The sequence below is a fragment of the Salvelinus alpinus genome, chromosome 15, assembly GCF_045679555.1.
Source record: "Salvelinus alpinus chromosome 15, SLU_Salpinus.1, whole genome shotgun sequence".
In the NCBI taxonomy this organism is placed as follows: domain Eukaryota; kingdom Metazoa; phylum Chordata; class Actinopteri; order Salmoniformes; family Salmonidae; genus Salvelinus; species Salvelinus alpinus.
This window is the reverse complement of record NC_092100.1, coordinates 1,550,508-1,574,445: the sequence shown is the minus strand read 5'-3', so window position 1 is coordinate 1,574,445 and position 23,938 is coordinate 1,550,508. Positions and strand designations below refer to the sequence as shown.

The 23,938-nt window shown below is 48.6% G+C and overlaps 1 protein-coding gene across 1 annotated transcript in view; it reads right to left on the bottom strand.

Moving 5' to 3' along the window:
* Positions 1–290: 290 nt before the first annotated feature.
* Positions 291–23,938, bottom strand: part of sft2d2a (SFT2 domain containing 2a) — a 28,070-nt gene continuing 4,422 nt past the window's right edge. Inside the window, exons 6-8 of the mRNA XM_071342241.1 lie at positions 1,214–1,272; positions 954–983; positions 291–799 (exon numbers count right to left, since the gene is read on the bottom strand). Coding sequence (XP_071198342.1) covers positions 760–799; positions 954–983; positions 1,214–1,272 — 129 coding nt within the window. The 3' untranslated portion in view covers positions 291–759. The remainder of the gene's footprint in view (positions 800–953; positions 984–1,213; positions 1,273–23,938) is intronic.

Sequence of the window (23,938 nt, the reverse complement as noted above, 5' to 3'; positions counted from 1 at the left end):
GTTTGTGACACTCAGCCAGCCTTTTCAAACAGAAACATTTGGGAGTGGGATGTCTCGCTTCCTCTTCCATTCCTAATGTGGTTTCCTCGCAGGCTTGATTCCATTAGGAAAACATCTTTCCTAGGTGTGGTGAATGTGTTACTAACGTCTTTCCTTGCAGACTTCCCTCTACTGTTTCTGGCTTGATATGGGAAAGCATTATGCTAAAGTATACCCACCTCTGGAGATACTAAAAATAAATAAAAACATCAAGGTTTCTGAATCACAACCATTTAGCATGAATAAAGTCCTTCATTTATAAACCTTTATAATACATTCACATATTTACAGCATATGCAGAGACCTTATGAGAAAAAAAATCAACAATCAACAATTGGATCGAATAATTACATGTTCTTACTTCTCATCACCAACAATTTCCCCCACAGTAGTAAACAGATATACATAGTAAAAAAGACAAATGTTTCCACTAGAAATTGTCGAAACATCTAAATAAACCCAAAGCACAATACTTCCCTAATAGTGGAAATACAAAGGATTTAAAAAAAAATAACATTTAAAAAATGTAAGTGGAAGGGTATAGAGGTAGTACAATTTTACTGTAAGGAGTTGGTTGGCCCCCTCTCAAGCAGCGTGTCAAAGGTATGGACAATACAACTTTCAGTTTCAAACATATTTCCACGGAGCTCAGACCAGAAAGATATCCTTTGTAATTGAGGCACAGTTGTTCCTTCAAGCTGACAGGCCAGCCTGGGGTCTTCACTTTACACACATCGTAATAATCTTCAGGATGGCATCTCTGGGGTAAAAACAACAAGGGAACAACCAGGTATACTGTACTGCATAATGTCAAAATACATATCTGTTCAGTTGTTCTGATAAATTCCAACATAGACCCAAAACTGTAGTCTTTAAAACAGAAAATGATCTTCATGAATGATAAGATAACAAACCTGATAAAAGGGATATATGACAAGCCATACCTGCAGAGAAGAGAATCAAATCAAATTTATTTATATAGCCCTTCTTACATCAGCTGATATCTCAAAGTGCTGTACAGAAACCCAGCATAAAACCCCAAACAGCAAGCAATGCAGGTGTAGAAGCAGAGAAGACAGATCATTCCATTAAACACATTCCACATCCATCAAAGCCTGAAACTGTTATCATAGATATAGAACACATATTACAATAGGAACAAAAACGAACTCACCAGGCAAATGCTAGGACTTGCAAAATGCAAAACAACAAAGCGAGACCAAAGTTCACCCACTAGAAAAAAACACAGTTAATGATCACCTGATATAAAACACAGTTAATGATCACCTGATATAAAACACAGTTAATAATCACCTGATATAAAACACAGTTAATGATCACCTAATATAAAACACAGTTAATGATCACCTGATATAAAACACAGTTAATAATCACCTAATATAAAACACAGTTAATGATCACCTAATATAAAACACAGTTAATAAATCACCTAATATAAAACACAGTTAATGATCACCTAATATAAAACACAGTTAATAATCACCTAATATAAAACACAGTTAATGATCACCTAATATAAAACACAGTTAATAATCACCTAATATAAAACACAGTTAATGATCACCTGATATAAAACACAGTTAATAATCACCTAATATAAAATACAGTTAATGATCACCTAATATAAAACACAGTTAATAATCACCTAATATAAAACACAGTTAATAATCACCTAATATAAAACACAGTTAATAATCACCTAATATAAAACACAGTTAATAATCACCTAATATAAAACACAGTTAATGATCACCTAATATAAAACACAGTTAATAATCACCTAATATAAAACACAGTTAATGATCACCTGATATAAAACACAGTTAATGATCACCTAATATAAAACACAGTTAATAATCACCTAATATAAAACACAGTTAATAATCACCTAATATAAAACACAGTTAATGATCACCTAATATAAAACACAGTTAATGATCACCTGATATAAAACACAGTTAATGATCACCTGATATAAAACACAGTTAATAATCACCTAATATAAAACACAGTTAATAATCACCTAATATAAAACACAGTTAATAATCACCTAATATAAAACACAGTTAATGATCACCTAATATAAAACACAGTTAATATTCACCTAATATAATACACAGTTAATGATCACCTGATATAAAACACAGTTAATGATCACCTGATATAAAACACAGTTAATAATCACCTGATATAAAACACAGTTGATGATCACCTGATATAAAACACAGTTAATGATCACCTGATATAAAACACAGTTAATAATCACCTGATATAAAACACAGTTAATAGTCACCTGATATAAAACACAGTTAATAATCAAATGTATCATCAGCTCCAGGGAACTTTGACCTTCAGCCCTGAGACTATAGGTAACCGCTGATCTTGAACATCAGAACTTGTGGCTGCGGGTCCGATATGATAATGAACAGCTAGTTTGTTCTCCTCTGGCTACATTGACTTAAATACAAAACCTAGGAGGCTCATGGTTCTCACCCCCTTTGATTATGACAACTTCCGGAGGAGGTCTTCCAACCAATCGCAGCTCTTGCAGCAAGAACAGACATGTTGTCCACTCAATCAAAGGATTATATAATTAATCTAGTAATAAAAGCATAAGCTACAGCTAGCTAGCACTGCATAAAATGTGCTGAGTAGTTGACTCAAAGAAAAAGACAATACTTTAACAGTTTTGAACAAATTAATTTATTCTAAAAAATGAAGGAGAAGCAGGTGAGAGAGACCTATATTTAGTTGCATCTTTTTCACTTAGCTAGCAAATGCAACTAGCTACTTTAGCCTACTCAAACACCCAGCTTAAACAGAGGGATGCTATGTTAGCTTGCTGGCTATGGCTACCCAACACTGGAAGTCTTCCAAATCAAGGTAAGCTTTTGGTTGTATTAATTTATTGCCACCGGGGCCCGCTGGTGTAACTGCTAAACTGCTTGCTGACTGTACACTGTACGATGGTAATTCGGCTTGGCCCCTAAGACACTCAAACTTTTACAGATGCGCCATTAAGAGCATCCTGTCAGGCTGTATCACCGCCTGGTACGGCAACAACACCGTCCGCAACCGCAGGGCTCTCCAGAGGGTGGTGTTGTCTTCCCAACGCATCACTGGAGCTATACTGCCTGTCCTCCAGGACATTTACAGCACCCGGTGTCACAGGAAGGCCAAAAAGATCAAAGATCTCAGGCACCTGAGCCACGGCCTGTTCACCCCGCTAACAGCCAAAAAAGGCGAGGTCAGTATATGTGCATCAAAGTTGGGACTGAGAGACTGAAAAACAGCTATCGCATGGTATTCAGACTGTTAAATAGTCACCACTAGCCGGCCCCCGTCCAGTACCCTGCCCTGAACTTTAGTCACTAGCCAGGTACCACCTGGTTACTCAACCCTGCACCTTAGAGGCTGCTGCCCTATGTACATAGACATGGAATCACTGGTCACTTTAATAATGGAACACCGGTCATTTAATAATGTATACATACTGTTTTACCCATTTCATATGTATACAGTGCCTTCGGAAAGTATTCAGACCCCTTGACTTTTTCCACATTGTTACAGCCAGTGGTGTAAAGTACTTAAGTAGTACTTAAGTATTTTTACTTAAGTAGTTTTTTGGGGTATCTGTACTCTACTAATTTATATTTGACAACTTTTACTAGACTACATTCCTAAAGAAAATAATGTCCTTTTTACTCCATACATTTTCCCTGACACCCAAAAGAAAATGGTCTAATTTAACCACTTATCAAGAAAACATCCCCGGTAATCCCTACTTCCTCTGATCTGACGGATGCATTAAACACAAATGCTTTGTTTGAAAATTAAAATGTGTGGGTGTTGGAGTGTGCCCCTGGCTATCTGTAAATTAAATGTGTGGGTGTTGGAGTGTGCCCCTGGCTATCTGTAAATTAAATGTGTGGGTGTTGGAGTGTGCCCCTGGCTATCTGTAAATTAAATGTGTGGGTGTTGGAGTGTGCCCCTGGCTATCTGTAAATTAAATGTGTGGGTGTTGGAGTGTGCCCCTGGCTATCTGTAAATTAAATGGGTGGGTGTTGGAGTGTGCCCCTGGCTATCTGTAAATTAAATGGGTGGGTGTTGGAGTGTGCCCCTGGCTATCTGTAAATTAAATGGGTGGGTGTTGGAGTGTGCCCCTGGCTATCTGTAAATTAAATGGGTGGGTGTTGGAGTGTGCCCCTGGCTATCTGTAAATTAAATGTGTGGGTGTTGGAGTGTGCCCCTGGCTATCTGTAAATTAAATGTGTGGGTGTTGGAGTGTGCCCCTGGCTATCTGTAAATTAAATGTGTGGGTGTTGGAGTGTGCCCCTGGCTATCTGTAAATTAAATGTGTGGGTGTTGGAGTGTGCCCCTGGCTATCTGTAAATTAAATGTGTGGGTGTTGGAGTGTGCCCCTGGCTATCTGTAAATTAAATGTGTGGGTGTTGGAGTGTGCCCCTGGCTATCTGTAAATTAAATGTGTGGGTGTTGGAGTGTGCCCCTGGCTATCTGTAAATTAAATGTGTGGGTGTTGGAGTGTGCCCCTGGCTATCTGTAAATTAAATGTGTGGGTGTTGGAGTGTGCCCCTGGCTATCTGTAAATTAAATGTGTGGGTGTTGGAGTGTGCCCCTGGCTATCTGTAAATTAAATGTGTGGGTGTTGGAGTGTGCCCCTGGCTATCTGTAAATTAAATGTGTGGGTGTTGGAGTGTGCCCCTGGCTATCTGTAAATTAAATGTGTGGGTGTTGGAGTGTGCCCCTGGCTATCTGTAAATTAAATGTGTGGGTGTTGGAGTGTGCCCCTGGCTATCTGTAAATTAAAGAAACAAGAAAATGTGCTGTCTGGTATAATAAGGAATTTGAAATTATGAATATTTTGACTTTAGATGCTATATTTAAAGCCAAATACTTTTACTCAAGTACAGTGCATGTCAGAGCGAAAACCAAGCCATGAGGTTGAAGGAATTGTCTGTACAGCGCCGAGACAGGATTGTGTCGGGGCACAGATCTGGAAGGGTACCGGGAAAAAAAAGTCTGCAGCATTGAAGGTCCCCAAGAACACAGTGGCCTCCATCTTTCTTAAATGGAAGAAGTTTGGAACCACCAAGACTCTTCCTAGAGCTGGCCGCCCGGCCAAACTGAGCAATCGGGGGAGAAGGGCCTTGGTCAGGGAGGTGACCAAGAACCCGATGGTCACTCTGACAGAACTCTAGAGTTCCTGTGTGGAGATGGGAAAATCTTGCAGAAGGACAACAACCCTAAGCACACAGCCAAGACAAAGCAGGATTGGCTTTGGGACATGTCTCTGAATGTCCTTCAGCGGACCAGCTAGAGCCCGGACTTGAACCAGATCGAACATCTCTGGAGAGACGTGAAAATAGCTGTGGAGCAACGCTCCCCATCCAACTTGACAGAGTTTGTGAGGATCTGCAAAGAAGAATGGGAGAAACTCCCCAAATACAGGTGTGTCAAGCTTGTAGCGTTAAACCCAAGACTCGAGGCTGTAATCGTTGCCAAAGGTGCTTCAACAAAGTACTGAGTTAAGGGTCTGAATACTGATGTAAATATGATACCTGTTTTATTTTTAATAAATTAATAACTTTCAAAAAACCTATTTCCACTTTGTCATTATGGTGTATTGTGTGTAGATTGATGAGGAACAAATTGAATTTAATCAATTTTAGAATAAGGCTGTAATGTAACAAAATGTGGAAAAAGTCAAGGGGTCTCAATACTTTCCAAATGCACTGAACATACGTCTGAGGACGGCATTAACCTTTTAATTATCGGCCGTGGCTGCGGGTCTGACTTGGATCACGTTTTGCATATTGTGTACTTCACATGCAGAGAACTGACTACTCAGGCAAATGGTGCTTGTTTTAATAAAGTTAGATCAAAACTGAATCAATGACTGCAAGATCACATAATGAGAGTATTCTACATAACAGAAACAAATATTTTTTATTGTAATTTTTTTAATTTAACAAGTCAGTTAACTGGACGACGCTGGGCCCTATGGAACTCCCGGCCGGTTGTGATGCCCTGGTTCAAATCCAGGCTTATCTGTAGTGACGCCTCTAGCACTGAGATGCAGTGTCTTAGACCGCTGAACCAGGGTCTGTAGTGACGCCTCCAGCACTGAGATGCAGTGTCTTAGACCGCTGAACCAGGGTCTGTAGTGACTCCTCTAGCACTGAGATGCAGTGTCTTAGACCGCTGAACCAGGGTCTGTAGTGACGCCTCTAGCACTGAGATGCAGTGTCTTAGACCGCTGAACCAGGGTCTGTAGTGACTCCTCTAGCACTGAGATGCAGTGTCTTAGACCGCTGAACCAGGGTCTGTAGTGACGCCTCCAGCACTGAGATGCAGTGTCTTAGACCGCTGAACCAGGGTCTGTAGTGACTCCTCTAGCACTGAGATGCAGTGTCTTAGACCGCTGAACCAGGGTCTGTAGTGACTCCTCCAGCACTGAGATGCAGTGTCTTAGACCGCTGAACCAGGGTCTGTAGTGACTCCTCCAGCACTGAGATGCAGTGTCTTAGACCGCTGAACCAGGGTCTGTAGTGACACCTCTAGCACTGAGATGCAGTGCCTTAGACCGCTGAACCAGGGTCTGTAGTGACTCCTCTAGCACTGAGATGCAGTGTCTTAGACCGCTGAACCAGGGTCTGTAGTGACTCCTCCAGCACTGAGATGCAGTGTCTTAGACCGCTGAACCAGGGTCTGTAGTGACTCCTCTAGCACTGAGATGCAGTGTCTTAGACCGCTGAACCAGGGTCTGTAGTGACGCCTCCAGCACTGAGATGCAGTGTCTTAGACCGCTGAACCAGGGTCTGTAGTGACTCCTCCAGCACTGAGATGCAGTGTCTTAGACCGCTGAACCAGGGTCTGTAGTGACTCCTCTAGCACTGAGATGCAGTGTCTTAGACCGCTGAACCAGGGTCTGTAGTGACTCCTCTAGCACTGAGATGCAGTGACTTAGACCGCTGAACCAGGGTCTGTAGTGACGCCTCTAGCACTGAGATGCAGTGTCTTAGACCGCTGAACCAGGGTCTGTAGTGACTCCTCTAGCACTGAGATGCAGTGTCTTAGACCGCTGAACCAGGGTCTGTAGTGACGCCTCCAGCACTGAGATGCAGTGTCTTAGACCGCTGAACCAGGGTCTGTAGTGACTCCTCCAGCACTGAGATGCAGTGTCTTAGACCGCTGAACCAGGGTCTGTAGTGACTCCTCTAGCACTGAGATGCAGTGCCTTAGACCGCTGAACCAGGGTCTGTAGTGACGCCTCCAGCACTGAGATGCAGTGTCTTAGACCGCTGAACCAGGGTCTGTAGTGACTCCTCCAGCACTGAGATGCAGTGTCTTAGACCGCTGAACCAGGGTCTGTAGTGACTCCTCTAGCACTGAGATGCAGTGTCTTAGACCGCTGAACCAGGGTCTGTAGTAACGCCTCCAGCACTGAGATGCAGTGTCTTAGACCGCTGAACCAGGGTCTGTAGTGACTCCTCCAGCACTGAGATGCAGTGTCTTAGACCGCTGAACCAGGGTCTGTAGTGACTCCTCTAGGACTGAGATGCAGTGTCTTAGACCGCTGAACCAGGGTCTGTAGTGACTCCTCCAGCACTGAGATGCAGTGCCTTAGACCGCTGAACCAGGGTCTGTAGTGACGCCTCCAGCACTGAGATGCAGTGTCTTAGACCGCTGAACCAGGGTCTGTAGTGACTCCTCCAGCACTGAGATGCAGTGTCTTAGACCGCTGAACCAGGGTCTGTAGTGACGCCTCTAGCACTGAGATGCAGTGACTTAGACCGCTGAACCAGGGTCTGTAGTGACGCCTCTAGCACTGAGATGCAGTGTCTTAGACCGCTGAACCAGGGTCTGTAGTGACTCCTCTAGCACTGAGATGCAGTGTCTTAGACCGCTGAACCAGGGTCTGTAGTGACTCCTCTAGCACTGAGATGCAGTGACTTAGACCGCTGAACCAGGGTCTGTAGTGACTCCTCCAGCACTGAGATGCAGTGTCTTAGACCGCTGAACCAGGGTCTGTAGTGACTCCTCTAACACTGAGATGCAGTGCCTTAGACCGCTGAACCAGGGTCTGTAGTGACTCCTCTAGCACTGAGATGCAGTGCCTTAGACCGCTGAACCAGGGTCTGTAGTGACTCCTCTAACACTGAGATGCAGTGTCTTAGACCGCTGAACCAGGGTCTGTAGTGACTCCTCTAGCACTGAGATGCAGTGTCTTAGACCGCTGAACCAGGGTCTGTAGTGACTCCTCTAGCACTGAGATGCAGTGCCTTAGACCGCTGAACCAGGGTCTGTAGTGACTCCTCTAGCACTGAGATGCAGTGACTTAGACCGCTGAACCAGGGTCTGTAGTGACTCCTCCAGCACTGAGATGCAGTGTCTTAGACCGCTGAACCAGGGTCTGTAGTGACTCCTCTAACACTGAGATGCAGTGCCTTAGACCGCTGAACCAGGGTCTGTAGTGACTCCTCTAGCACTGAGATGCAGTGTCTTAGACCGCTGAACCAGGGTCTGTAGTGACACCTCTAGCACTGAGATGCAGTGCCTTAGACCGCTGAACCAGGGTCTGTAGTGACTCCTCTAGCACTGAGATGCAGTGCCTTAGACCGCTGAACCAGGGTCTGTAGTGACTCCTCTAACACTGAGATGCAGTGTCTTAGACCGCTGAACCAGGGTCTGTAGTGACTCCTCTAGCACTGAGATGCAGTGTCTTAGACCGCTGAACCAGGGTCTGTAGTGACTCCTCTAGCACTGAGATGCAGTGTCTTAGACCGCTGAACCAGGGTCTGTAGTGACTCCTCTAGCACTGAGATGCAGTGTCTTAGACCGCTGAACCAGGGTCTGTAGTGACTCCTCCAGCACTGAGATGCAGTGCCTTAGACCGCTGAACCAGGGTCTGTAGTGACTCCTCTAGCACTGAGATGCAGTGTCTTAGACCGCTGAACCAGGGTCTGTAGTGACGCCTCCAGCACTGAGATGCAGTGTCTTAGACCGCTGAACCAGGGTCTGTAGTGACTCCTCTAGCACTGAGATGCAGTGCCTTAGACCGCTGAACCAGGGTCTGTAGTGACGCCTCCAGCACTGAGATGCAGTGTCTTAGACCGCTGAACCAGGGTCTGTAGTGACTCCTCCAGCACTGAGATGCAGTGTCTTAGACCGCTGAACCAGGGTCTGTAGTGACGCCTCTAGCACTGAGATGCAGTGACTTAGACCGCTGAACCAGGGTCTGTAGTGACGCCTCTAGCACTGAGATGCAGTGTCTTAGACCGCTGAACCAGGGTCTGTAGTGACTCCTCTAGCACTGAGATGCAGTGTCTTAGACCGCTGAACCAGGGTCTGTAGTGACTCCTCTAGCACTGAGATGCAGTGACTTAGACCGCTGAACCAGGGTCTGTAGTGACTCCTCCAGCACTGAGATGCAGTGTCTTAGACCGCTGAACCAGGGTCTGTAGTGACACCTCTAGCACTGAGATGCAGTGCCTTAGACCGCTGAACCAGGGTCTGTAGTGACTCCTCCAGCACTGAGATGCAGTGTCTTAGACCGCTGAACCAGGGTCTGTAGTGACTCCTCTAGCACTGAGATGCAGTGACTTAGACCGCTGAACCAGGGTCTGTAGTGACTCCTCCAGCACTGAGATGCAGTGCCTTAGACCGCTGAACCAGGGTCTGTAGTGACTCCTCTAGCACTGAGATGCAGTGCCTTAGACCGCTGAACCAGGGTCTGTAGTGACGCCTCCAGCACTGAGATGCAGTGTCTTAGACCGCTGAACCAGGGTCTGTAGTGACTCCTCTAGCACTGAGATGCAGTGTCTTAGACCGCTGAACCAGGGTCTGTAGTGACTCCTCTAGCACTGAGATGCAGTGACTTAGACCGCTGAACCAGGGTCTGTAGTGACTCCTCCAGCACTGAGATGCAGTGTCTTAGACCGCTGAACCAGGGTCTGTAGTGACTCCTCTAACACTGAGATGCAGTGCCTTAGACCGCTGAACCAGGGTCTGTAGTGACTCCTCTAGCACTGAGATGCAGTGTCTTAGACCGCTGAACCAGGGTCTGTAGTGACACCTCTAGCACTGAGATGCAGTGCCTTAGACCGCTGAACCAGGGTCTGTAGTGACTCCTCTAGCACTGAGATGCAGTGCCTTAGACCGCTGAACCAGGGTCTGTAGTGACTCCTCTAACACTGAGATGCAGTGTCTTAGACCGCTGAACCAGGGTCTGTAGTGACTCCTCTAGCACTGAGATGCAGTGTCTTAGACCGCTGAACCAGGGTCTGTAGTGACTCCTCTAGCACTGAGATGCAGTGCCTTAGACCGCTGAACCAGGGTCTGTAGTGACGCCTCCAGCACTGAGATGCAGTGTCTTAGACCGCTGAACCAGGGTCTGTAGTGACTCCTCCAGCACTGAGATGCAGTGTCTTAGACCGCTGAACCAGGGTCTGTAGTGACGCCTCTAGCACTGAGATGCAGTGACTTAGACCGCTGAACCAGGGTCTGTAGTGACGCCTCTAGCACTGAGATGCAGTGTCTTAGACCGCTGAACCAGGGTCTGTAGTGACTCCTCTAGCACTGAGATGCAGTGTCTTAGACCGCTGAACCAGGGTCTGTAGTGACTCCTCTAGCACTGAGATGCAGTGACTTAGACCGCTGAACCAGGGTCTGTAGTGACTCCTCCAGCACTGAGATGCAGTGTCTTAGACCGCTGAACCAGGGTCTGTAGTGACACCTCTAGCACTGAGATGCAGTGCCTTAGACCGCTGAACCAGGGACTGTAGTGACTCCTCTAGCACTGAGATGCAGTGCCTTAGACCGCTGAACCAGGGTCTGTAGTGACGCCTCCAGCACTGAGATGCAGTGTCTTAGACCGCTGAACCAGGGTCTGTAGTGACTCCTCTAGCACTGAGATGCAGTGCCTTAGACCGCTGAACCAGGGTCTGTAGTGACGCCTCCAGCACTGAGATGCAGTGTCTTAGACCGCTGAACCAGGGTCTGTAGTGACTCCTCCAGCACTGAGATGCAGTGTCTTAGACCGCTGAACCAGGGTCTGTAGTGACGCCTCTAGCACTGAGATGCAGTGACTTAGACCGCTGAACCAGGGTCTGTAGTGACGCCTCTAGCACTGAGATGCAGTGTCTTAGACCGCTGAACCAGGGTCTGTAGTGACTCCTCTAGCACTGAGATGCAGTGTCTTAGACCGCTGAACCAGGGTCTGTAGTGACTCCTCTAGCACTGAGATGCAGTGACTTAGACCGCTGAACCAGGGTCTGTAGTGACTCCTCCAGCACTGAGATGCAGTGTCTTAGACCGCTGAACCAGGGTCTGTAGTGACACCTCTAGCACTGAGATGCAGTGCCTTAGACCGCTGAACCAGGGTCTGTAGTGACTCCTCTAGCACTGAGATGCAGTGCCTTAGACCGCTGAACCAGGGTCTGTAGTGACGCCTCCAGCACTGAGATGCAGTGTCTTAGACCGCTGAACCAGGGTCTGTAGTGACTCCTCTAGCACTGAGATGCAGTGCCTTAGACCGCTGAACCAGGGTCTGTAGTGACGCCTCCAGCACTGAGATGCAGTGTCTTAGACCGCTGAACCAGGGTCTGTAGTGACTCCTCCAGCACTGAGATGCAGTGTCTTAGACCGCTGAACCAGGGTCTGTAGTGACGCCTCTAGCACTGAGATGCAGTGACTTAGACCGCTGAACCAGGGTCTGTAGTGACGCCTCTAGCACTGAGATGCAGTGTCTTAGACCGCTGAACCAGGGTCTGTAGTGACTCCTCTAGCACTGAGATGCAGTGTCTTAGACCGCTGAACCAGGGTCTGTAGTGACTCCTCTAGCACTGAGATGCAGTGACTTAGACCGCTGAACCAGGGTCTGTAGTGACTCCTCCAGCACTGAGATGCAGTGTCTTAGACCGCTGAACCAGGGTCTGTAGTGACACCTCTAGCACTGAGATGCAGTGCCTTAGACCGCTGAACCAGGGTCTGTAGTGACTCCTCCAGCACTGAGATGCAGTGTCTTAGACCGCTGAACCAGGGTCTGTAGTGACTCCTCTAGCACTGAGATGCAGTGACTTAGACCGCTGAACCAGGGTCTGTAGTGACGCCTCCAGCACTGAGATGCAGTGTCTTAGACCGCTGAACCAGGGTCTGTAGTGACTCCTCTAGCACTGAGATGCAGTGACTTAGACCGCTGAACCAGGGTCTGTAGTGACGCCTCCAGCACTGAGATGCAGTGTCTTAGACCGCTGAACCAGGGTCTGTAGTGACTCCTCCAGCACTGAGATGCAGTGCCTTAGACCGCTGAACCAGGGTCTGTAGTGACTCCTCTAGCACTGAGATGCAGTGTCTTAGACCACTGAACCAGGGTCTGTAGTGACTCCTCTAGCACTGAGATGCAGTGTCTTAGACCGCTGAACCAGGGTCTGTAGTGACTCCTCCAGCACTGAGATGCAGTGTCTTAGACCGCTGAACCAGGGTCTGTAGTGACTCCTCCAGCACTGAGATGCAGTGCCTTAGACCGCTGAACCAGGGTCTGTAGTGACGCCTCTAGCACTGAGATGCAGTGCCTTAGACCGCTGAACCAGGGTCTGTAGTGACTCCTCTAGCACTGAGATGCAGTGTCTCAGACCGCTGAACCAGGGTCTGTAGTGACGCCTCTAGCACTGAGATGCAGTGACTTAGACCGCTGAACCAGGGTCTGTAGTGACTCCTCCAGCACTGAGATGCAGTGACTTAGACCGCTGAACCAGGGTCTGTAGTGACTCCTATAGCACTGAGATGCAGTGACTTAGACCGCTGAACCAGGGTCTGTAGTGACTCCTCCAGCACTGAGATGCAGCGTCTTAGACCGCTGAACCAGGGTCTGTAGTGACTCCTCCAGCACTGAGATGCAGTGCCTTAGACCGCTGAACCAGGGTCTGTAGTGACTCCTCTAGCACTGAGATGCAGTGCCTTAGACCGCTGAACCAGGGTCTGTAGTGACTCCTCTAGCACTGAGATGCAGTGCCTTAGACCGCTGAACCAGGGTCTGTAGTGACGCCTCTAGCACTGAGATGCAGTGTCTTAGACCGCTGAACCAGGGTCTGTAGTGAAGCCTCTAGCACTGAGATGCAGTGCCTTAGACCGCTGGACCAGGGTCTGTAGTGACTCCTCTAGCACTGAGATGCAGTGTCTTAGACCGCTGAACCAGGGTCTGTAGTGAAGCCTCTAGCACTGAGATGCAGTGCCTTAGACCGCTGGACCAGGGTCTGTAGTGACTCCTCCAGCACTGAGATGCAGTGTCTTAGACCGCTGAACCAGGGTCTGTAGTGACTCCTCTAGCACTGAGATGCAGTGTGTTAGACCACTGAACCAGGGTCTGTAGTGACACCTCTAGCACTGAGATGCAGTGACTTAGACCGCTGAACCAGGGTCTGTAGTGACTCCTCTAGCACTGAGATGCAGTGACTTAGACCGCTGAACCAGGGTCTGTAGTGACACCTCTAGCACTGAGATGCAGTGACTTAGACCGCTGAACCAGGGTCTGTAGTGACGCCTCTAGCACTGAGATGCAGTGTCTTAGACCGCTGAACCAGGGTCTGTAGTGACTCCTCCAGCACTGAGATGCAGTGCCTTAGACCGCTGAACCAGGGTCTGTAGTGACTCCTCTAGCACTGAGATGCAGTGTCTTAGACCACTGAACCAGGGTCTGTAGTGACTCCTCTAGCACTGAGATGCAGTGTCTTAGACCGCTGAACCAGGGTCTGTAGTGACTCCTCCAGCACTGAGATGCAGTGTCTTAGACCGCTGAACCAGGGTCTGTAGTGACTCCTCCAGCACTGAGATGCAGTGCCTTAGACCGCTGAACCAGGGTCTGTAGTGACTCCTCCAGCACTGAGATGCAGTGTCTTAGACCGCTGAACCAGGGTCTGTAGTGACGCCTCTAGCACTGAGATGCAGTGCCTTAGACCGCTGAACCAGGGTCTGTAGTGACTCCTCTAGCACTGAGATGCAGTGTCTCAGACCGCTGAACCAGGGTCTGTAGTGACGCCTCTAGCACTGAGATGCAGTGACTTAGACCGCTGAACCAGGGTCTGTAGTGACTCCTCCAGCACTGAGATGCAGTGACTTAGACCGCTGAACCAGGGTCTGTAGTGACTCCTCTAGCACTGAGATGCAGTGACTTAGACCGCTGAACCAGGGTCTGTAGTGACTCCTCCAGCACTGAGATGCAGCGTCTTAGACCGCTGAACCAGGGTCTGTAGTGACTCCTCCAGCACTGAGATGCAGTGTCTTAGACCGCTGAACCAGGGTCTGTAGTGACACCTCTAGCACTGAGATGCAGTGCCTTAGACCGCTGAACCAGGGTCTGTAGTGACACCTCTAGCACTGAGATGCAGTGTCTTAGACCGCTGAACCAGGGTCTGTAGTGACACCTCTAGCACTGAGATGCAGTGCCTTAGACCGCTGAACCAGGGTCTGTAGTGACACCTCTAGCACTGAGATGCAGTGCCTTAGACCGCTGAACCAGGGTCTGTAGTGACTCCTCTAGCACTGAGATGCAGTGCCTTAGACCGCTGAACCAGGGTCTGTAGTGACTCCTCCAGCACTGAGATGCAGTGTCTTAGACCGCTGAACCAGGGTCTGTAGTGACTCCTCTAGCACTGAGATGCAGTGCCTTAGACCGCTGGACCAGGGTCTGTAGTGACTCCTCTAGCACTGAGATGCAGTGTCTTAGACCGCTGAACCAGGGTCTGTAGTGACTCCTCCAGCACTGAGATGCAGTGTCTTAGACCGCTGAACCAGGGTCTGTAGTGACTCCTCTAGCACTGAGATGCAGTGCCTTAGACCGCTGAACCAGGGTCTGTAGTGACGCCTCTAGCACTGAGATGCAGTGTCTTAGACCGCTGAACCAGGGTCTGTAGTGACTCCTCCAGCACTGAGATGCAGTGTCTTAGACCGCTGGACCAGGGTCTGTAGTGACTCCTCCAGCACTGAGATGCAGTGCCTTAGACCGCTGAACCAGGGTCTGTAGTGACTCCTCCAGCACTGAGATGCAGTGTCTTAGACCGCTGAACCAGGGTCTGTAGTGACTCCTCCAGCACTGAGATGCAGTGACTTAGACCGCTGAACCAGGGTCTGTAGTGACTCCTCTAGCACTGAGATGCAGTGACTTAGACCGCTGAACCAGGGTCTGTAGTGACTCCTCCAGCACTGAGATGCAGCGTCTTAGACCGCTGAACCAGGGTCTGTAGTGACTCCTCCAGCACTGAGATGCAGTGTCTTAGACCGCTGAACCAGGGTCTGTAGTGACACCTCTAGCACTGAGATGCAGTGCCTTAGACCGCTGAACCAGGGTCTGTAGTGACACCTCTAGCACTGAGATGCAGTGTCTTAGACCGCTGAACCAGGGTCTGTAGTGACACCTCTAGCACTGAGATGCAGTGCCTTAGACCGCTGAACCAGGGTCTGTAGTGACACCTCTAGCACTGAGATGCAGTGCCTTAGACCGCTGAACCAGGGTCTGTAGTGACTCCTCTAGCACTGAGATGCAGTGCCTTAGACCGCTGAACCAGGGTCTGTAGTGACTCCTCCAGCACTGAGATGCAGTGTCTTAGACCGCTGAACCAGGGTCTGTAGTGACACCTCTAGCACTGAGATGCAGTGCCTTAGACCGCTGAACCAGGGTCTGTAGTGACTCCTCTAGCACTGAGATGCAGTGCCTTAGACCGCTGAACCAGGGTCTGTAGTGACGCCTCCAGCACTGAGATGCAGTGTCTTAGACCGCTGAACCAGGGTCTGTAGTGACTCCTCTAGCACTGAGATGCAGTGTCTTAGACCACTGAACCACGGTCTGTAGTGACGCCTCTAGCACTGAGATGCAGTGTCTTAGACCGCTGAACCAGGGTCTGTAGTGAAGCCTCTAGCACTGAGATGCAGTGCCTTAGACCGCTGGACCAGGGTCTGTAGTGACTCCTCTAGCACTGAGATGCAGTGTCTTAGACCGCTGAACCAGGGTCTGTAGTGAAGCCTCTAGCACTGAGATGCAGTGCCTTAGACCGCTGGACCAGGGTCTGTAGTGACTCCTCCAGCACTGAGATGCAGTGTCTTAGACCGCTGAACCAGGGTCTGTAGTGACTCCTCTAGCACTGAGATGCAGTGCCTTAGACCGCTGGACCAGGGTCTGTAGTGACTCCTCTAGCACTGAGATGCAGTGTCTTAGACCGCTGAACCAGGGTCTGTAGTGACTCCTCCAGCACTGAGATGCAGTGTCTTAGACCGCTGAACCAGGGTCTGTAGTGACTCCTCTAGCACTGAGATGCAGTGCCTTAGACCGCTGAACCAGGGTCTGTAGTGACGCCTCTAGCACTGAGATGCAGTGTCTTAGACCGCTGAACCAGGGTCTGTAGTGACTCCTCCAGCACTGAGATGCAGTGTCTTAGACCGCTGGACCAGGGTCTGTAGTGACTCCTCCAGCACTGAGATGCAGTGCCTTAGACCGCTGAACCAGGGTCTGTAGTGACTCCTCTAGCACTGAGATGCAGTGCCTTAGACCGCTGAACCAGGGTCTGTAGTGACGCCTCCAGCACTGAGATGCAGTGACTTAGACCGCTGAACCAGGGTCTGTAGTGACTCCTCCAGCACTGAGATGCAGTGCCTTAGACCGCTGAACCAGGGTCTGTAGTGACTCCTCTAGCACTGAGATGCAGTGCCTTAGACCGCTGAACCAGGGTCTGTAGTGACGCCTCCAGCACTGAGATGCAGTGTCTTAGACCGCTGAACCAGGGTCTGTAGTGACTCCTCTAGCACTGAGATGCAGTGTCTTAGACCACTGAACCAGGGTCTGTAGTGACGCCTCTAGCACTGAGATGCAGTGTCTTAGACCGCTGAACCAGGGTCTGTAGTGAAGCCTCTAGCACTGAGATGCAGTGCCTTAGACCGCTGGACCAGGGTCTGTAGTGACTCCTCTAGCACTGAGATGCAGTGTCTTAGACCGCTGAACCAGGGTCTGTAGTGAAGCCTCTAGCACTGAGATGCAGTGCCTTAGACCGCTGGACCAGGGTCTGTAGTGACTCCTCCAGCACTGAGATGCAGTGTCTTAGACCGCTGAACCAGGGTCTGTAGTGACTCCTCTAGCACTGAGATGCAGTGCCTTAGACCGCTGGACCAGGGTCTGTAGTGACTCCTCTAGCACTGAGATGCAGTGTCTTAGACCGCTGAACCAGGGTCTGTAGTGACTCCTCCAGCACTGAGATGCAGTGTCTTAGACCGCTGAACCAGGGTCTGTAGTGACTCCTCTAGCACTGAGATGCAGTGCCTTAGACCGCTGAACCAGGGTCTGTAGTGACGCCTCTAGCACTGAGATGCAGTGTCTTAGACCGCTGAACCAGGGTCTGTAGTGACTCCTCCAGCACTGAGATGCAGTGTCTTAGACCGCTGGACCAGGGTCTGTAGTGACTCCTCCAGCACTGAGATGCAGTGCCTTAGACCGCTGAACCAGGGTCTGTAGTGACTCCTCTAGCACTGAGATGCAGTGCCTTAGACCGCTGAACCAGGGTCTGTAGTGACGCCTCCAGCACTGAGATGCAGTGTCTTAGACCGCTGAACCAGGGTCTGTAGTGACACCTCTAGCACTGAGATGCAGTGTCTTAGACCACTGAACCAGGGTCTGTAGTGACTCCTCTAGCACTGAGATGCAGTGCCTTAGACCGCTGGACCAGGGTCTGTAGTGACTCCTCTAGCACTGAGATGCAGTGTCTTAGACCGCTGAACCAGGGTCTGTAGTGAAGCCTCTAGCACTGAGATGCAGTGCCTTAGACCGCTGGACCAGGGTCTGTAGTGACTCCTCCAGCACTGAGATGCAGTGTCTTAGACCGCTGAACCAGGGTCTGTAGTGACTCCTCTAGCACTGAGATGCAGTGCCTTAGACCGCTGAACCAGGGTCTGTAGTGACGCCTCTAGCACTGAGATGCAGTGTCTTAGACCGCTGAACCAGGGTCTGTAGTGACTCCTCCAGCACTGAGATGCAGTGTCTTAGACCGCTGGACCAGGGTCTGTAGTGACTCCTCCAGCACTGAGATGCAGTGTCTTAGACCGCTGAACCAGGGTCTGTAGTGACGCCACTAGCACTGAGATGCAGTGCCTTAGACCGCTGAACCAGGGTCTGTAGTGACTCCTCTAGCACTGAGATGCAGTGCCTTAGACCGCTGAACCAGGGTCTGTAGTGACTCCTCTAGCACTGAGATGCAGTGTCTCAGACCGCTGAACCAGGGTCTGTAGTGACTCCTCCAGCACTGAGATGCAGTGCCTAAGACCTCTGAACCAGGGTCTGTAGTGACTCCTCTAGCACTGAGATGCAGTGCCTTAGACCGCTGAACCAGGGTCTGTAGTGACTCCTCTAGCACTGAGATGCAGTGTCTTAGACCGCTGAACCAGGGTCTGTAGTGACTCCTCCAGCACTGAGATGCAGTGTCTTACACCGCTGAACCAGGGTCTGTAGTGACTCCCCGCTGAACCAGGGTCTGTAGTGACTCCCCGCTGAACCAGGGTCTGTAGTGACTCCTCTAGTACTGAGATGCAGTGCCTCAGACCACTGGACCAGGGTCTGTAGTGACTCCTCTAACACTGAGCTGCAGTGTCTTAGACCGCTGAACCAGGGTCTGTAGTGACTCCTCCAGCACTGAGATGCAGTGCCTTAGACCGCTGAACCAGGGTCTGTAGTGACTCCTCTAGCACTGAGATGCAGTGTCTCAGACCTCTGAACCAGGGTCTGTAGTGACTCCTCTAGCACTGAGATGCAGTGCCTTAGACCGCTGAACCAGGGTCTGTAGTGACTCCTCTAGCACTGAGATGCAGTGTCTTACACCGCTGAACCAGGGTCTGTAGTGACTCCCCGCTGAACCAGGGTCTGTAGTGACTCCCCGCTGAACCAGGGTCTGTAGTGACTCCTCTAGTACTGAGATGCAGTGCCTCAGACCGCTGCGCCCCAAATATAAGGTCTGAATACTTATGTAAATGTGATATTTCAAATTATTTTTATAAAATTGCAAATACATTTTCAAAAATGTTTGCTTTGTCATTATGGGGTATTGTGTGTAGATTGAGAGGATTTTATTTTATTAATTTTAGAATAAGGCTGTAACACAAAATGTGGAAGGGGTCTGAATACTTTCCAAATGCACTGTATTTCAGTTTGCTCCTATCAGAACATACACTATATATACACACAAGTATGTGGACATCCCTTCAAATTAGTGGATGTGTCGATTTGTCAATAACAGCTGGTGATCTAATATAATAAAATCTAATATTAAAGACTCAAGGTTTTGCTCGCCTGAGGTAGAGTATCTCATGATAAGCTGCAGACCACACTATTTACCAAGAGAGTTGATCTATATTTCTATAGATACACCCCAAACAGATGCTGGTACTAAGACTGTATAAGGCCATAAGCAAACAGGAACATGCTCATCCAGAGGCAGCACTCCTACTGTCCGGGAACTTAAATCCATTTAACCTCATTTCTACCAGCATGTCACATGTGCAACCAAAATATATATATATATATAAAGTTGAAGTCGGAAGTTTACATACACTTAGGTTGGAGTCATTAAAACGAATTTTTCGAAAACTCCACAAATCTCTTGTTTTACAAACTATAGTTTTGGCAAGTCGGTTAGGACATCTACTGTGTGCATGACATGACACCAACATGTTCAACATGTCCCTGACCGAGTCTGTTACACCAACATGTTCAACATGTCCCTGACCGAGTCTGTTACACCAACATGTTCAACATGTCCCTGACCGAGTCTGTTACACCAACATGTTCAACATGTCCCTGACCGAGTCTGTTACACCAACATGTTCAACATGTCCCTGACCGAGTCTGTTACACCTACATGTTCAACATGTCCCTGACCGAGTCTGTTACACCAACATGTTCAACATGTCCCTGACTGAGTCTGTTACACCAACATGTTCAACATGTCCCTGACCGAGTCTGTTACACCTACATGTTCAACATGTCCCTGACCGAGTCTGTTACACCTACATGTTCAACATGTCCCTGACCGAGTCTGTTACACCTACATGTTCAACATGTCCCTGACTGAGTCTGTTACACCAACATGTTCAACATGTCCCTGACCGAGTCTGTTACACCTACATGTTCAACATGTCCCTGACTGAGTCTGTTACACCTACATGTTCAACATGTCCCTGACCGAGTCTGTTACACCTACATGTTCAACATGTCCCTGACCGAGTCTGTTACACCAACATGTTCAACATGTCCCTGACCGAGTCTGTTACACCAACATGTTCAACATGTCCCTGACTGAGTCTGTTACACCAACATGTTCAACATGTCCCTGACTGAGTCTGTTACACCAACATGTTCAACATGTCCCTGACTGAGTCTGTTACACCTACATGTTCAACATGTCCCTGACTGAGTCTGTTACACCTACATGTTCAACATGTCCCTGACCGAGTCTGTTACACCTACATGTTCAACATGTCCCTGACCGAGTCTGTTACACCAACATGTTCAACATGTCCCTGACCGAGTCTGTTACACCAACATGTTCAACATGTCCCTGACCGAGTCTGTTACACCTACATGTTCAACATGTCCCTGACCGAGTCTGTTACACCTACATGTTCAACATGTCCCTGACCGAGTCTGTTACACCTACATGTTCAACATGTCCCTGACTGAGTCTGTTACACCAACATGTTCAACATGTCCCTGACTGAGTCTGTTACACCAACATGTTCAACATGTCCCTGACTGAGTCTGTTACACCAACATGTTCAACATGTCCCTGACTGAGTCTGTTACACCAACATGTTCAACATGTCCCTGACTGAGTCTGTTACACCAACATGTTCAACATGTCCCTGACTGAGTCTGTTACACCAACATGTTCAACATGTCCCTGACCGAGTCTGTTACACCAACATGTTCAACATGTCCCTGACCGAGTCTGTTACACCTACATGTTCAACATGTCCCTGACCGAGTCTGTTACACCTACATGTTCAACATGTCCCTGACCGAGTCTGTTACACCTACATGTTCAACATGTCCCTGACCGAGTCTGTTACACCTACATGTTCAACATGTCCCTGACCGAGTCTGTTACACCTACATGTTCAACATGTCCCTGACCGAGTCTGTTACACCTACATGTTCAACATGTCCCTGACCGAGTCTGTTACACCAACATGTTCAACATGTCCCTGACCGAGTCTGTTACACCAACATGTTCAACATGTCCCTGACCGAGTCTGTTACACCAACATGTTCAACATGTCCCTGACCGAGTCTGTTACACCAACATGTTCAACATGTCCCTGACTGAGTCTGTTACACCAACATGTTCAACATGTCCCTGACTGAGTCTGTTACACCAACATGTTCAACATGTCCCTGACTGAGTCTGTTACACCTACATGTTCAACATGTCCCTGACTGAGTCTGTTACACCAACATGTTCAACATGTCCCTGACTGAGTCTGTTACACCAACATGTTCAACATGTCCCTGACCGAGTCTGTTACACCAACATGTTCAACATGTCCCTGACCGAGTCTGTTACACCTACATGTTCAACATGTCCCTGACCGAGTCTGTTACACCAACATGTTCAACATGTCCCTGACCGAGTCTGTTACACCAACATGTTCAACATGTCCCTGACCGAGTCTGTTACACCAACATGTTCAACATGTCCCTGACTGAGTCTGTTACACCAACATGTTCAACATGTCCCTGACCGAGTCTGTTACACCTACATGTTCAACATGTCCCTGACTGAGTCTGTTACACCTACATGTTCAACATGTCCCTGACTGAGTCTGTTACACCTACATGTTCAACATGTCCCTGACCGAGTCTGTTACACCTACATGTTCAACATGTCCCTGACTGAGTCTGTTACACCTACATGTTCAACATGTCCCTGACTGAGTCTGTTACACCTACATGTTCAACATGTCCCTGACTGAGTCTGTTACACCAACATGTTCAACATGTCCCTGACCGAGTCTGTTACACCTACATGTTCAACATGTCCCTGACTGAGTCTGTTACACCTACATGTTCAACATGTCCCTGACCGAGTCTGTTACACCTACATGTTCAACATGTCCCTGACCGAGTCTGTTACACCTACATGTTCAACATGTCCCTGACTGAGTCTGTTACACCTACATGTTCAACATGTCCCTGACCGAGTCTGTTACACCTACATGTTCAACATGTCCCTGACCGAGTCTGTTACACCTACATGTTCAACATGTCCCTGACCGAGTCTGTTACACCTACATGTTCAACATGTCCCTGACTGAGTCTGTTACACCTACATGTTCAACATGTCCCTGACCGAGTCTGTTACACCAACATGTTCAACATGTCCCTGACTGAGTCTGTTACACCAACATGTTCAACATGTCCCTGACTGAGTCTGTTACACCTACATGTTCAACATGTCCCTGACCGAGTCTGTTACACCAACATGTTCAACATGTCCCTGACTGAGTCTGTTACACCTACATGTTCAACATGTCCCTGACTGAGTCTGTTACACCAACATGTTCAACATGTCCCTGACCGAGTCTGTTACACCTACATGTTCAACATGTCCCTGACCGAGTCTGTTACACCTACATGTTCAACATGTCCCTGACTGAGTCTGTTACACCTACATGTTCAACATGTCCCTGACCGAGTCTGTTACACCAACATGTTCAACATGTCCCTGACCGAGTCTGTTACACCTACATGTTCAACATGTCCCTGACTGAGTCTGTTACACCAACATGTTCAACATGTCCCTGACCGAGTCTGTTACACCTACATGTTCAACATGTCCCTGACTGAGTCTGTTACACCTACATGTTCAACATGTCCCTGACTGAGTCTGTTACACCTACATGTTCAACATGTCCCTGACTGAGTCTGTTACACCTACATGTTCAACATGTCCCTGACCGAGTCTGTTACACCTACATGTTTCAAGTAAACCTCCATAGTCCCTGTGCCCAAGAACACCAAGGTAACCTGCCTAAATGACTATAGACCCGTAGCACTCACGCCAGTAGCCATGAAGTGCTTTGAAAGGCTGGTCATGGCTCACAAACACCATAATCCCAGAAACCCTAGACACACTCAAACTCCAATTTGCATACTGCACCAACAGATCCACAGATGACGCAATCTCGATTGCACTCCACACTGCCCTTTCCCACCCCATAGTGCCCTCAAAGCTCATCACTAAGCTAAGGACCCTGGGACTAAACACCTCTCTCTGCAACTGGATCCTGGACGTCCAGATGGGACGACCCCAGGTGGTATGGGGTAGGCAACAACACATCTGGCACACTGATCCTCAACACGGGGGCCCGTCAGAGGTGCTTACTCCCCTGCTGTACTCTGTTCACCCACGACTGCATGGCCAAACAACTCCAACACTAAGTTTCCGACAACAACGGTGGTAGGCCTGATCACCAACAACGATGAGACAGCCTATAGGGAAGAGGTCAGAGACCTGACAGTGTGATGCCAGTAACCTCAACATGATCAAGACAAAGGAGCGGATCTTGGACTACAGGTGCAATCCTCACTACCGAGTTCCAAACTGCCTCTGGAAGCAACGTCAGAACAAGAACTGTTCCTCGGGAGCTTCATGAAAGGGGTTTCCATGGCCGAGCAGCCGCACACAAGCCTAAGATCACCATGCGCAATGCCAAGCGTTGGCTGGAGTGGTGTAAAGCTCCCCACCATTGCAAACACGTTCTCTGGAGTGATGAATCACATTTCACCATCAGGCAGTCCGACAGACAAATCTGGGTTTGACGAATGCCA